General features: G+C 43.1%; 1 protein-coding gene across 2 annotated transcripts in view; it reads left to right on the forward strand.

Moving 5' to 3' along the window:
* Positions 1–999: 999 nt before the first annotated feature.
* Positions 1,000–14,867, forward strand: part of RSPO2 (R-spondin 2) — a 106,811-nt gene continuing 92,943 nt past the window's right edge. Inside the window, exon 1 of one of the 2 annotated variants that reach the window (XM_005150921.3) lies at positions 1,000–1,106. In XM_005150921.3, coding sequence (XP_005150978.1) covers positions 1,013–1,106 — 94 coding nt within the window. In that variant the 5' untranslated portion in view covers positions 1,000–1,012. The remainder of the gene's footprint in view (positions 1,107–14,867) is intronic. The other variant, XM_005150922.3, reaches the window with a different exon arrangement.

A 14,867-nucleotide genomic window follows, 5' to 3' on the forward strand; every position in this document is an offset into this window, starting at 1 on the left:
TCATTTGGAAAGTACGAGCTCAGATTCTAAGAAGCCAGAAAAAAAAGGAGGGGAAAATAAATGGATAAAGGTTTTAAAGCCAGGGATGAAAGAAGGAAACAGAGTTAATTACCAAACACTGCGGGAAGACAACTAAAATAAAAAAAGGAATAAAGAAAGCGTGAGAGCAGTGCTGAGGACCGGGTTTCCCGGGGCTATGAGCAGTGCAAGGAGGCGGCGAGGAGGCTTTGCGGGAGAGGGAGAAGCGCGCAGAGCGAGGCAAAGGTCTCAGCAGCTGCCGGGGCGGGGGGCGGGCGGGCGGACGTTAGGGCCCAGCGGAGGCAGGGTCGCGGGCGCGGCGGCGGCGGCGGGCGGCGCTAGGGCCGGGCGGGGGAGGGTGGTCCCCGGCGGCAGCAGCGCTACCAATGGACCGCGGCCCCGCGGCCCCGGAGGAGCTGGAGCGGGGGGGGGGGGGGCGGTGCGGACACCGCCTGCATGCGGCCGCCGCCCGCCCCGCCGAGCCGAGCCCGCGGGGGGCTGCCCCGTGGCGCGGAGCCGGTGTCCGGGGCCGCGCCGCGGAAGGTCGGGTTGGGGGGGGAGCGGCTGCGCCCCGCCGTGCCCGCGACCTGAGCGCGTGTGGGCGGGGTGCGCCCTGCGCCGCGATAAATAGCGCTGTGCCGCGGCTGACAGCCCGGCCCGAGCGGCACCGCTGACCGCCGAGCGGGCGGTAGCTGCGCTCCGCGGGCGGTGTGCGTCCCGCGGCCGTGCTGCGTCTCGTTTTGTTTCTCGGGGATAGCCGGAGCAGGGGGCGGGCCGGCGGAGCCGGAGCCAGGCTCTTTTCCCTTCTCCCTGCCTGCGGCGCACGGGAGATGCTGGAAGCGGCTGCGAGTTTGCAGCGCCCGAGAAGTGCGGCAAGAGCCGTGTGAGCGCCTGCTGGTCCCCGCGGCTGGCGGACGCTCGTAGCCCTCGTACGGAATAGGTCCCCGCCGCCCCTCGTTGCTGCCGGAGCAGGCTGCCCACCCCGCAGCCCAGGATGCAGTTTCGCCTCTTCTCCTTTGCCCTGATCATACTGAACTGTATGGATTACGGCCACTGCCAAGCCGGCCGCTGGAGACGCAGCAAGAGAGGTGAGTAGCGCCGCCGCTCGCCCGGGACGCCCGCCCGGGGCAGTGGTGCCAGGGGGGCACCGGGACTGCGTGTGCCCGTCCCCTCCTTCCGTGCAGGGGCAGCACCGGCAGGTGAGCTGTGTCCGCTCCGCGCAGGCACGGCGAGCGGGGGCGCGGGGCTGTACAGGCATAGGGACCCTTCCGCGGGGCTCCTGCCCGCCCTCCCGCTGGGAGGCCGGAGTGGGCAGAGCGGCGTGGCCCCTTTCCCGATGGGAAGGCTGCTCCGCGGGCGCTGCCGGGGTCGCCGAGCGGTGTGTGCAGTCCCCCGCCACTCCAACCCTTTCGGACGTGTAGTCCTTCTCCCTCGGGGCTGCCAGAGCCGGGATATCTCCGGGAGCTGCCGGCCCCTCGGCCGCCGTGAGCCGTGGAAGCGGCCGGTCCCGCCGTCGTAGCTCACGGCGGCTTGAGGCTCGCTGTTCGCCTGCGCCCCTCGTGTGCCCATGCGGCTGGCTTTGAAGAGCATCCCGTGCAGCACCCTTGGGGTGACCGTGTTTCCGAGGCAGGAAGGCGGGTTCTCCCCTGCCCGCCCGGTCCCAGTCCCGACCCCGCCGCTCCCGCTGTTCTCGGCGGCTCAGCTCGGGTTTGCCGCTAAGGCGCAGCGAACCGCGCCTCTCCCAGCGCCAAGGGCTGCCTGTGCCGCCAACTTTGGCTAAAGCGGGAAGATCCATTTGAATTAAAAAGAGAAACGGTGCGTTAGAGTTTAATCTGTTTTTCCTAAAATGCTGGTGTCGGGATTACTGGAGTTCAGGAGTCGGAGCGGTGAGATGTGCCAGTACAGCACCCATGTGGACGAAAAGGTTACTGCAGCTCTCCCAGCTGACAGGGCCGTCTGGTGGGCTTTTCTGCTTCTTTCCTTTTTTCCTTCTCTTTTCTTTTCTTTTTTTTTTCCTTTCCCCCCTCCCTCCTGTTTTTGGGCTTACACCTTCAGTATGAATATCTTTATCATCCAAATATTTTGCTAGCCCCTTTCCTATTATTTTCTCCTCCATGTCTTCCCATTTCTAAAGTTAGTTGAGGTTATCAGGTGTCTCAGCTGCTGAGAAGTTCCTGTTTCTGAAAGAACTGGACTTCTGGTGAAGTTATTTGGAAGGGGAAGAAGCAAATATCTCCTGTATTAAGCTGGTACATATAGAACTAAAAGTGTGAAAGGGCAATGGTTTGCACTTTTATGCAGATGGAGTACGTACAAATAAAATTGCAAAGCAGTTTAATTTTGGTGTTTTTTCAACAGATGGTTTCCGGAATTTAATTTTTGTGTGTGGCTAGAACTCTAGCAGTCCTTTAAAGTGACCAGACTATCTGTGCTAACAAAGGGTATACTGTGTCTTTAATTAAATGTGGAACTACTTAGAGTGCTGGCTAGACTGCGGAGGGTGATAGTGGTATTTCTGCTTTACAACAGAGCTTAAGGATTGCATTGTGAGAGTACTGAAATGAATAGACATCCAACTTTAGTTGTGTGAATTGTCCTCCTACAAAAACTTAAGCTGGTTTTAATTGATCTCATGTTCGCTGATTGATCTTAGGCCGATTGTTGCGCTTGTTGAACAGTTGGCTTTTCCAAAGGAGATTGATTTAAATTGGGTTTTAGTTTCGTTATTGGATAAATACCATCAGTATTGACAGTTGACTTACTGGCGCTGTTTTATGCTATCACCTAAGGATTCTGTTTTGCGCTTTGAAGAATGCAGTCTTTTTCAGCTAATAAGTCTAAAGAAGTAAGCATAGCCAGTTCTGAGCACTGAAAGCAAACCCTAAGAATGTATTCAAATTATAATACACGTTTGCTATGACACATGCAGTCTGAAATAATGCTTTCGTACAGGACCCAAAATTCCAATAATTTCACAATTTTTCCATATCCCATCTGCAAATAATCAGGCATTCACTGTGGGGTACTGGCAGTTAAAATTTCTCTGGCATTCTGTTTTTGTCTGTTACATGATCTCAGATGCTCCATAATATCATTTTCTTAATGAAATAAAACTTTTGGCATAGAGCAAGTCTCCTGTGAGGTAGAAATCAATTGTATTCAGTGGAACTGTGAGCAAATACCATGTGTAGCTGACTTCTTTAAGCATCTAAATGTACAGTAAGCTTCAAGTATATATGCATGTATTGGAGTTTGAGTGGATTTGTATGTGATGTAGGATATTCTAGTGAACAAGAATCTAGTAAATGTGAGGTGATGTTCCCAGTCATCTTCAACCCGTTCCCAAACCAAGGCATGCAACTTTGCAGTAGAAGCGGAATGAAAAATTGAGGTTTAGAGTGTGGTTTCTACCTGGCATTGATTTGTGTTTTGTTAGTCAATGTTATTTCATTAAACATTATTTGGTAAATGCATTATAATCAACAGATTCTAACTCCACTGCTGCTTTTAGTTACTTTTGCAACTCATTACAATATTGCTATGCCTAGCTGACTCAGAACCTTGATTCCCTTGAAACACGCCAGCAAACTCTCCCTCTGCAAGTCTCTGTCCTGAGGAGGTAATTATAATTATTTGCTTTTCCTGCAGAACCTATTCTAAAATGGATCTAAGGGTTACTTACATAGCTTGAATGTCAGTGGTGTAATCTCACACCTGATATCAAAGCACCTCCTTTCTCTTTCTTGTCCAATTGTACAACTTTATTTTTTAATTTCTCGTGGATACCTACTCAATTTTTCATTTCAATTAAAATTTCCTTCAGATTTCTCTTTAGCAATCGGTATAACATGGAAAAGTACATAGGGTTCACTGTAAATAGCTGTCAAAATTTAGATGTTAACAGAATTCCCTGGGGATAAAAAAGTCAATGTGACAACAGTGCCTGGATTGATGGGAAGATTCAACTGTAGTACTTCCAGTGAGACTATGGGGTTGATGAAACCAGCTCTGGAATAATGAGAGATCTGAATGGAACGCATTAACACTGAGAAATTGGAAGTTACCTATATCGAAGAACTCAAAGAAAAACTGTGCGTATTGAATACTTGTCTTCCTATTTAGCTCATGTTCAAGGAGTGTCATAAGGGTGCATACTTGTCTTCTGGATGCTATTCTAAGGTTCTATGCTCTCACTCAGTATTAGATGTACCTAAAGAAAGGGGTACTATCTCTTGCAATGGGTGAATAGTATGTGACAGTGGCCATGGCAAAATATCCACAGGTGAAAATAGCGGGAATACCTGGGGAAGTTTTACCCAGGTGTTTTTCGGAGCTCTGTGTATGGCACTCCTAGCAGTATATACATGTATGGAGGAACATGTTAGCTGGAATCAAAATTATGTAAATGAAATCTGTATCACCTTTATGTAAGATGGAAAACTTGACCACAAACCAGTTATTAATATTATATATAGGCTGTTACACGGATTTTCAGCTAGGAAAAAAAACTGTTCAGATATTGGGAACTGATTTACCTTTTCTGACTAGATACTTAATGAGATGATGAGAATCTTAGAAACTGTCTCTGTTGGATTGTGCAGCCAGGCCTTTGGAAATACTGATGATTTGAGCACTGGGAAAAAGGAATCTATGTTGGAAGTACTCAACTGGAGTAAACATCACATCTGCTTTTATAGCAACTGTATTACCTCCAAAAGAGTAATTTGCAATCTCAAAACCCCCAAACCTAACATCATAAGACAAAGAATATTTTTGAATTGTCCAACAGTGTTCAAATATTTTACCTATTCTTTTTCCCTTTGAACTTGAAACATGTTTTACATTTGGAGGATAGTTAACTTTTTGTCCGTGGGTTAAGCCTTAAGATCTTATGAGGAAGCTGTACTTTGAGATATCTGTTTTCCTCAGGTATTACATTAAATACTTGTAACAGATTTTGTAAAAGTACAGACATATTAACACTTCCTGGAGTAATTTCCCAGGTACTTGTGATGAGTAGTAAGGCTTTGGAGGGTAGCTTCTGTACCTCAGCCCTTTACTACTTAGGGTAGGTAGTAATTAAGCATTCTTTACATCTACATGATTACTACAGCAGCAAGAATATGGTAACACTGTAACCACTGAAAAGTAAAAGCTTTTAAACTTTTTGGCTACACCCCATGATCTGTTAAGTCTGAGAAAGTTTCTTACATTGAAATGCTAGCAGAAATCAGAACTTGTGTGTCAATGACTGAGCACCAAACTAGGTAATGGTGCAGTTACTAAGAACAGTCAATGCTCAAGTGGATTGTGAAGGTTTGTAAAAGAGATGATCAAAACACCAAGAGCAGGATTCACCATGAAAACAGACACCTGAGGTTAGGGGCTTGGTTCAGTTTCCTGAAGTAGGTTTCTAGTTCTGCTTGTGATATTTAAAACACAACCTTCTGGGCTTGGCATGTATGTGATCCTGAGCAAGTGGCATTCAGGCAGGGTACCCTGGAGCAACTTGTATGCACCTGACAGGTGTCTCAAGGAGGCCTGTTATAGTAGAAACTAAAAGTTGGGAGTGTGTGCTGGCACAGTGTTGCTGTGTGTATGCTTTCCCTTGCCTGTATCCATCCTTACAGCCTCCATTCTGCGCCACTTAGGGTCAAGATGCTGGACTCGGTGGCTGTAGACCTTGAAGTCTATGCTTATGGAATCATAGAACGGTTTGGGTTGGAAAGGACCTTAAGATGGTCTAATTCCAACACCCCTGCCACATGCTTATATGCTTTTTGTTTTAAAAACTGCAGCATGATTTACATTGTGATGAAGAATTTGGCTGAAATCTGTTACTAGAGCAGCTTAAAATGCATGACATATACCAAAAGTGAGTTTGTACACTAATGTAAGGAAGCTAAGATCCTAACAGCAAGAACGCAGTTTCTCACTTCAATGTGTCATTTACAATACACAGGCCAGCATACAGCATAATTACTATGACAAAGTGTGTTTGCATGGTAGTGTTTAGATAAGCTGCTTTTAATGAAAAATATGCTATTTAAAAGCTAGAAAGTGGAAGAGGTGTTGATTATCAAAACTCAAGGCATAAAGAAATAAAAAATGGTCTTTCTGTAAGATGTATTTTGGTTTGTTTTGTGTTTTTTTTTTTTTTTTTTAATTTCTCTTGCTATTTCTGCCAAGAGTCTGACTATCCTATGGAGGTCTGCATTTAATTTCTGATCACTTAGCCATTTTCCAGTACCCAAAACCCTTAGCTAACCATGCATTAAAGGGGACTGTCAGTTAAACCTGCAGACCATCAAAGGCTGCAGGCTTTTCTCCCAGCACTTTACATCAAACTCTGAAGCATACAGCTGACCATAAAATTCCTTTCCAAAAATGAATCCTTGATTATAAACTCCAGAGGTGGGATTCCTGTAATTATTTGCAATATGAATATGTTTTCTTTAATACTTGATATAATGCTAGTTGGTACAGTCCATGGAGCTGTTGGTACATTTTAACTCATCGTATAATTGGTGCTTGCTTTTGATAAGATAAAGCATACCGCAAACTCAGTAAGATGACTTGACTACCTCTATCTATAACTGAAGATGTGTACACCTGAACTACACTTTACTGTTAGCCCCTGTAATAAACTGAAATGAGCCCCAAATGTGAAGGGAATCACCACATCCAATCTTATGACCTATATTAAAATTGTGTGTTGGTGCAGCTGTTTAACAGATAAGGTCCCTGAAAGTGATACTTTCTCTTGTATTAGGGATTCATTTAGCTTCAGGTATTTTGTAAGGACTAAATTAGATTCCTCAGACATGCCTTCTCTTTTTCTTTTCACCTTAAAGTTTTGTTTTGTCACAGTTGGAGAACTTTCTGTATTTGTCTAGGCTCCAAGTGTTTGCTAATCCTTGAAGTCATGGAGCATGACTTCATATGTGTTGGCTGTTGATAATGCACAAATGCAACAGCTTGATCCTTTCATCATGGGCTCTTTTAGACACCAAAATTAGGGGCTGCCATGGTTTTCATACTCATTGTAGTACTCGTTTAGCAGATGCAGTGCTTTGGAAAGCATCAGTCGCATGCTGCAAAGCCACTTGGTGCATGCAGAGTAAGTCTTGTCACTTTTTTGGGACAGTAGTGTTGAGTTTAAAGCCTATTCCCAAGTAATTTTAGGTGCAGAGCATGGAATAGACTTCTAGTATGACTTTTTGATATCTGGATTCTGACTAAAACATCTTGGGAAGTGAAGTATCAAGGGGACCTTGTCTCTGAGCTCTGGCAGGCAGATGAAGAGTTTGGATCATACAGCTGTTTCACCTATCTACATGATGGATTTGTCCAGCTAGATCCATACATAAAGGCCACTTGCTGACCAGGGTTTAGCATTACACTTGTTGAAGTGTGTGTATTTGTGGTCAATAGTGTAGTTTGTAAACCTGACTTGAAACCTGCCTGCATCACTTCATTCTCTGGTTCTTCCAGCTCTCACAGGGTTTAACATGAGATGCACTGCCCTGTTCATCTTCACTAATGCCTTTTCAAGACTCTGAGGAGAAATGAAATCAAAAGGGATTGCCCCTCCGGTGTGTGCCCCCAAAAGCAGAAAATTATGTAACACGATGTCAAACACAGGAGAAGCAAGAGTGAAAGAATGAGTCTGTCAGACATTCTAATGTCACTCTTGCAGTGCAGTTTCTGCATTGAGGTGGTAGGAGGAGAAATTCCATGGAGTTGGTGTTTGTATGTAATCCTATTTCAAAATACTTAATTGATGTGAATATCGATGTTCTGAACATGGGCTGGAGATGAGAACTGTAACTCGCCTAAAATGGTGGCATATCAGAATACTTTCCTCTGTATATAATCCTCTGAGACTGCAAGGGTTTAAGACCATAACTGTATCTCTTTATTTGACATTGCTCCATTTTAGCACCCTGATTAACACATCTCTGACCTTTATCTATCAAACTGTGCATCATGGAGCAGGTGCTAGCATTTTCTGGATGTGTGCAGGTCACCCTGTTTCATCCTTGTGTTTGTACATAAATATTCTTGAATGCAATGCTCCAATTAATTTATATAGCTTTGCTTTAATCTTATTCTATTTTGATGCAACTGCTTATTGCTTAAACGCAAAGTTGTTACTTAAAATTTATTTTTAGGTAGTAGCGTGCAGAAGATTGGTGATTAAATTTTCTGACCTTTCTTCTTGTTTATGGAATTGAATGTACAAACTGAAGAGCAAAAAGAAAAAAAAAGGATTAAAACTGTAGTTAAAATTTCTTTTATTTTTTAGGGAAAGCAGAAAAATGAGTAGCGTTTGAGGTACCTTGCTTGTGTGATCAAGGGAAGGTTTTCAAGATTCCATCTGTTAAGATCTGGTGAGCAGTGCAAAAAAGGTTAATGCTCTTTGTTTCATTGTAATAGGAGAAATATCTTTTGATAGTGGGCAGTTTGCAGATCTTGGCATCCAGTAATTAAGCAGTTATGTATTTCCTTTTGAAATGCAAATTTAAGTAGAGCCAAGTACTTGATGTATCTGTAAGACTTTGTCCTTGTATGAGAGAATGGAATTTATGCTATCTGCTTTCATTCCTTTCTTTTGTTTTTATGGGATGTTTGCATGACTGTAACAAGGCAAGTGTAAGTAATTACAGGTAATATTTAGAAGAGGCATGCAGCTCTGTAATTACATTTCAAAATAAACACTTCTAATTGAATTATGAATGTTATTTGATGAGGGTAATAGCAAATCTCATGTATGGTTAACATAGATCCAGAACATTATAAAAATCTTTCTAGCATGATTTTCTGTTAAAAAAAAAACAAACAGAAAAAAACCTAGTTTTTGCTCTCTAGGATTTAAAAAATGTAAATCTGAAAATAATCCAGAACATATGGTTTAGGGAGTATGAGTCTCAAATTTACCTCACAGAAACTTTTGCCTTTTTTTTGAGAATTGTCAAGATTTTCTCCATCTTGATGAAAACCAGACCCAAACATAAATGTAGTGAGGCGGAGGAAGGGGCCTAAAAGATAAATAGTGTTTGTGATGTTGGCTTTTAGGTACAGCCTAAATTGGTGCTTTTTTAATCAGTGGGCAGTTGCATGAACACTAACTCCCAAGGAGGCCTTGTGCAGCAATGATGACAAAGTTTGTGCCTTCTTATATACTGGGAGAGACTTGTACTCTCTTACACTGCAAAGGGACAGCAGTATTTCTGTTAGGGTGTTACAGTGGTGCAACAAAATAAAAACTTCCTGAAGAGATATTACTTTCTTTTTCAGGTTGAAATGCTGGCTGAAATATGTTACACACAAACAAATACTCTGTACTAATGTACGGTCTCTTCAGCCGTATGGTTGCCACCTTTGAAATACCAAAAAGCCCCCAAACTAGCCACATCAAGCCGTATCAGACACATGGCTGTTGTGCATGCACAGATTAATCTGCACATGTATAGCAGCGCTGACAACACCCACTGTATCCACACTGAAATGTGCTGGGCAACTTGGGAACCACTGAAACAGCAACTGTGCTTGGCAAAGATGGGTGTTAGTTGCTTCTTTCTTGGATTACTCAATTAAAAAAAAAATGGAAGTTGATATGATATGTTTTGATTTTAAAACTACCAACTTCCCAAGAGATTCCACTCCAAGCATGTAGCTACAGCTCATTAGAATGGGAGTTAAAGCTTCATCATCTTTCACTTTATCTATATTGAGGTGGTACTTAAGAATCCAAACTGAGGTGAGGTCCAGTAATGCTGGCCCTGCTTAGACAATAACATTTGAATTAAGGTTGCCAGAGCAGAATCTGTCCCAGATTACCCTCCACTATCAGAAATGTTCTTGGCCTTTCATTAGAGCTGGTTCAGGGCTGGTTTAGGTCTCACTTTACACAGTGCGAGCCAATAACATGGTGGCTATTGTAGCCCATCAAGGGGTGAGAGAGTAAGTCTTATATGTTTTATTTCTGAATAAAATTAGCTTACATCATCAGCCATTACTGTCAAAGTGAAGTCCAGAAAAGAGAGGACAACCTGATGTAACTTCCTGAGAGAAAGCAGGAATGTAAAAACCACCTCACTCTTCAGAAAAGCAGACTTTGTTTAGGGATCTTCCTTAAAGAATCCCATGGGTTACAGCTCTGGAGAGGTGTCTGAGAAAGATGGTTGATTTTCAAGGATTACAGTGTGGTGAGGCCCTCAGTGACATGGTTTAGTGGTGGACTTGGCAGTCCTCGGGTAATGGTTGGACCTGATGACCTTTAAGGTCTTTTCCAACCTAGCTGATGCTATGATTCTATGACATGGATTCATTTTTGACACTGCAAGAGTAATTGTGTCTTGACAGGATCACTGCAGTGCACCCAAGGTGTGTTAGGTTGTGTTCACAGCACAACACCACAGCAGCTACTTGTTTTTAGCTTGCTCAGACCTATTGTTAAATAGTGTAAAATACTTACAAATATGCAATGCTTCACTCTTGCAAGGGATCTAAACCAAAAGAGCGCTTCATCCTCATTGAATTATATGCTTTAATACTTTCATTAAGAGCATTCTCAGGAGGTGGTTTTACTTCTAAATTTAATGTCCCCTCCTCTCCAAAATAGCCAGTCTTCTCTCCCCTGCTTTGTTGAATGGTCACTTGTGAGGAAAGCTGTTTTTCTGAGGAACATCAGAGGGAAGGCACATTTTGGAGTAGGACAGTTTTGTTCCTTTGCTGTTGTGGTCTACTGCTGTAGCTACAGCTGATGACAGGGCATTTCTTCAACTTATGCACCTTGCTTTGGCCATCAAAAATATAGCTGGCCTGTATGAGTCCTTGGTGATTTTATGATCTTCTGTAAATATTCATTGCACATGGGATGATCACCTGTTTTGTGTTGGTGTTGTCTTCCTGTCATGGTTCAGCGCAGGGAAGTCTGCCCTCCTGGTGAGAGGGTACCTTTGAGAAGTTTGAGGGATTGCTTGCATTACTACTCTTTCCGCATGTAAAACTTTTGCTTATACATATCTGTGCCAATGGCAATGGTAGTAGAGAATAAATCCTTCTTTTTGTGTAAATGCTAAGTGGCGTGTGTGTGAAATTTCAGTGTCAAGTGTTAATATGGCTGTATGGGAGTTAATTATGGAAGCGTGTAATTGAAATGGAAGCTAAAGCACCTGTCTCAAAGCACCAGCTGTGTTTCTCACAGCACTACTGCAGTATAGTAGAGTTCAGAGGCTGCACTTTAGCTAATGAAACTTCAGAATTGCAAGTGCTTACCATAACTTTTATTCAGCCCCAGATTTTGCTGAACTTCATCTTTTGTCTTTGGCCTTCAGAGTTGTTTGGGGTTATTTCTGGAGGGGAGAATTGAGCTTTAGGAAACACTTGCAGTTGTAGTTGGGAAGTAAAATGAGAAATATCCCCAACATCTTTGTAGTGTTTGAAGTAATATTTTTCTATAAAGCTAACTTTGATTTGAGTTTACTGTGTTATGTTTGTGAGGGTTTGTTGTTTTTCTTTTTTTTTAAATAGGTTGTTGTAGAAACTGAAAACTAAGAACTGCTTGAATACAGTATGTGTGCTGTGAAACTGAGAAGCGAATCCTCTTCAAACTCTATTTAGGTGAACAGAGCCTGCAGGCCACCTAGTGCTACACAGTGTGTATGTCTACTGCTTACAGATGTGTACTTGTAAAAATACTTTTGAAGGTTTCAGGTGAGCAAAACTGCCTCAGGGTAGAAGAGGAAGAGGAGGCACAGAATAATCTGGTGATTAAGAGTTTGGGATGAAGTTGGGTATTTGATCTCCAGTTTTGACTCACTTGTCCGTGTTAACTGGGTTATGTATCACCTCTGTGTTGAGAGCATGTACTAGCACACACACAAAAAGGGTATTTCTTTCATTTCAGATAGCAGACTTCAGCCTCATCTGTAACTCTGTCAGCAAGAAGCTAACAGTTTAACTGTTATGTTCCCGTGTTTGTTCTGCACATGCTCTTTTGCATAGTCTCTGTAACCCAATAGAGACATTTCTATACTGTGTCAAAGAGAATATAGTTTTACTCTACTTTGGGTACAGGAAGAGGAGGATGTTGTCTGTTCTGCTAAAAATGTCTTGTTACTTGCATCTTTTGCCAGCAGTATTCTGGAAAGCACCCCCCACCCCATGCAGGGGGACCTCAACAAGCTGAAGAAATTGAAATAAACCTCATGAAGTTCAAAAAGAAGGTCAAAGTCCTGCACCCACGAACAGAACAACCCCATGCATCAGTATGTGCTGGGGACCACGCATCTCGGAAGGGTCCCGAGAGTTGTGGTGGATGCTCTGTTGAACATGAGCCAGCAATGTGCCCTTGCTGCAGTGAAGGCTACTGATGCTCTGGGTTGCCAGCAAGTGGTACTTCCCCTCTAGTCAGCACTGAGGAAGCCACACCTGGTGTAATGTTTCTATCTCTGGGCTCCACAATACAGATAAATGGACATACTGGGGAGAGTTCAGCAAAGGGTCAAACAGATAACTCAGGGACTAGAGCATCTCTCCTGTCAGAAAAGGTGGAAAGATGGGAATGTTCAGCATGGAGAAGACTCAAGGGGGATCTCATTAATGTAGCTGAAGAAAGGGTGCAAAGAAGACAAAGCCAGGCTCTTTCCAGTGGTGTGCAGTGACAGGAAAAGAAGCGGTGGCCACAGACTGGGCCACAGGAGGTTCCCTCTGAACATCAGGAAATACTTTTTTACTGTGAGGGTGACCAAGCACTGGCATAGGTTGCCATGGAGGTTGTAGAGTCCCTCTCCTTGGAGATACTTAAAAGCTATCCAGACTTGGTTCTGGGCAACTGCATCTAGGTGTCAGTGCTTGAACAGGGTGATTTGACCAAATGACCTCCAGAGGTCCCTTCCAACCTCAGCCATGCTATAAAAGGTGGTTAGGAAATGTAGCAGGTGCCTAGCTTGTGTCTTGGTTGGCTTTTAGTAATAGTCAGCTGTGGAGAGGAAACATGGAGATTCCATTCCCTTTAGGAATCCTTGGAATACGTGGCTGAATCATGTGCGGTTGCCATCACCCTAAATTTGTTGGAGTACTGAGATCAACCCAGAGAAGCTTTCTGGTATTTAGCAGTGACACAGAACTGCCCAGCTCTGTCACTTCCCTTCAACAAGACTCCCAGTCTAGTAGAAGTCTTGCAATTGCATCTGCTCCACCTCTTACTTCCCTTCTCTCCTTTATACTTCCATGCAAAAACTACTGATGATGCACAGTGGAAATGAAAGGTGAAATCAAAGGGAAGACAAAAAACTATGTTTGTCTGGGTGATCTGATCCATTTAAAGTTACTGTAAAAACAGGACTCTGCATTGCACCACTTTTACATCCTATGAGTTTCTTGCTCCCCCATTTCTTTTTTTTTTTTTTTTTTTTTTAATTTCCAAATACCAAGGAGTGCTTTGTGAATGTAATGATTAAGATACTGGATACAAGTCTGGTCTCACTCATTTTGCTGTAAATCTGGGGCCAATGTCAATCTGTCTCAGGCATAGTGTATATTTCTGAAGTGGTGCTTGCTCTGGTACATCGTTGTCTCATGCAATATTACTATCAGATCATACAGAAAGTCTCAAAGTCAGGCACTTCTCTAATTTTTAAGAGCTATAGTTCACTTTGCTAATGCTGTATTGAGAACTCTTTTACATTACTTTTAGTTCTTTCCATCAGGCTCCTGGAAAAAGTCTTGGCACTTCCAACTTTTATTTCAGTTATTGTAACATTAGTAATGGCATCAGTGTGTAGGGTTTTTTCAGCTTTTGGAAAAGGGTTGAAATGTGACTCTATTAAACTTGAATCTGAAGACAGACTTGGTTTCATATTGTTTTCTCTTAATAGCTTTCCAAGCAGCCACTAAGTGAAACTACTGCATATTGAGCCTGGTGTAATATGAGGCTCATTGGGTAAAATAACATTAGTCTGTGCTACTTAAACACACACTCTGGAAGGCTTAAGGAGGAGAGGAAGGAAAATATTTGAAGAGATCAACTGAATGTGGTCAAATTCAAGTAATGTCACCTGAGAAGGATTAGAATTTGCCAAAGCTTGACCTGAATGAAGACCTCCATTTAGGGCTTGTGTTCCTACCAGTTCAGCTGCAGTAGTTTTTCCATGCAGTTTTCTCCTAGCAGTTGTATAGTGAAAAAGTCCAGTGATTTACTTGGCTTCTGTGTCTCAGCTGCAGTAAAGTGGTGTTTTTTCTTTAAAAAGAAAAAAAAAATCAAATCCCAGTTTAACATTCCTTCTCCTTATTAGCTGCAGCTGGCTTTTGCTAATTACCAAAGTCTTAACATTTTTTTTTCATCTACATCTTGTTACTTTTATCCTTGCTGGGATCTCAGTGTATGTACTCTAGCTGATAAACAGCTACACGTGTAGTTCATATCCTTAAATGCGGACAACTTCAAAAAGTGCATGCATTGACACTTCAAAATCCAGGATAAGAGTCAGTGGAATGGTTATTAGCAATGGTACTTCCTCCACTATTGTCTTTGTTTTCTGATTGTGTGGGGTTAGCAAACCCAACAATCTCATATCCTTACTAACGTGCCTACTGTGATGTTGTTTTTGAAAGTAATTTTTTCTTCTGTTTGTGATTGAGTTTTGGAGGGCCCAGGATACTTCCCGTGCACCTCTCTGAAGTGAGAGATATCTCTTACAGGTGTAGAAGTCTAGTCTCTGGGATTATAAAGTCCTGAGTTCTTCCACAAGGCAAAAGATTGCTCACCACCTGCTGACCAATTCCCAGCCCCTTCCACGCAGCAATCTGTCCTTTCCGGGTAACTCCCCCCACCTTATATA

Source organism: Melopsittacus undulatus, chromosome 1, assembly GCF_012275295.1.
Source record: "Melopsittacus undulatus isolate bMelUnd1 chromosome 1, bMelUnd1.mat.Z, whole genome shotgun sequence".
Lineage (NCBI taxonomy): Eukaryota > Metazoa > Chordata > Aves > Psittaciformes > Psittaculidae > Melopsittacus > Melopsittacus undulatus.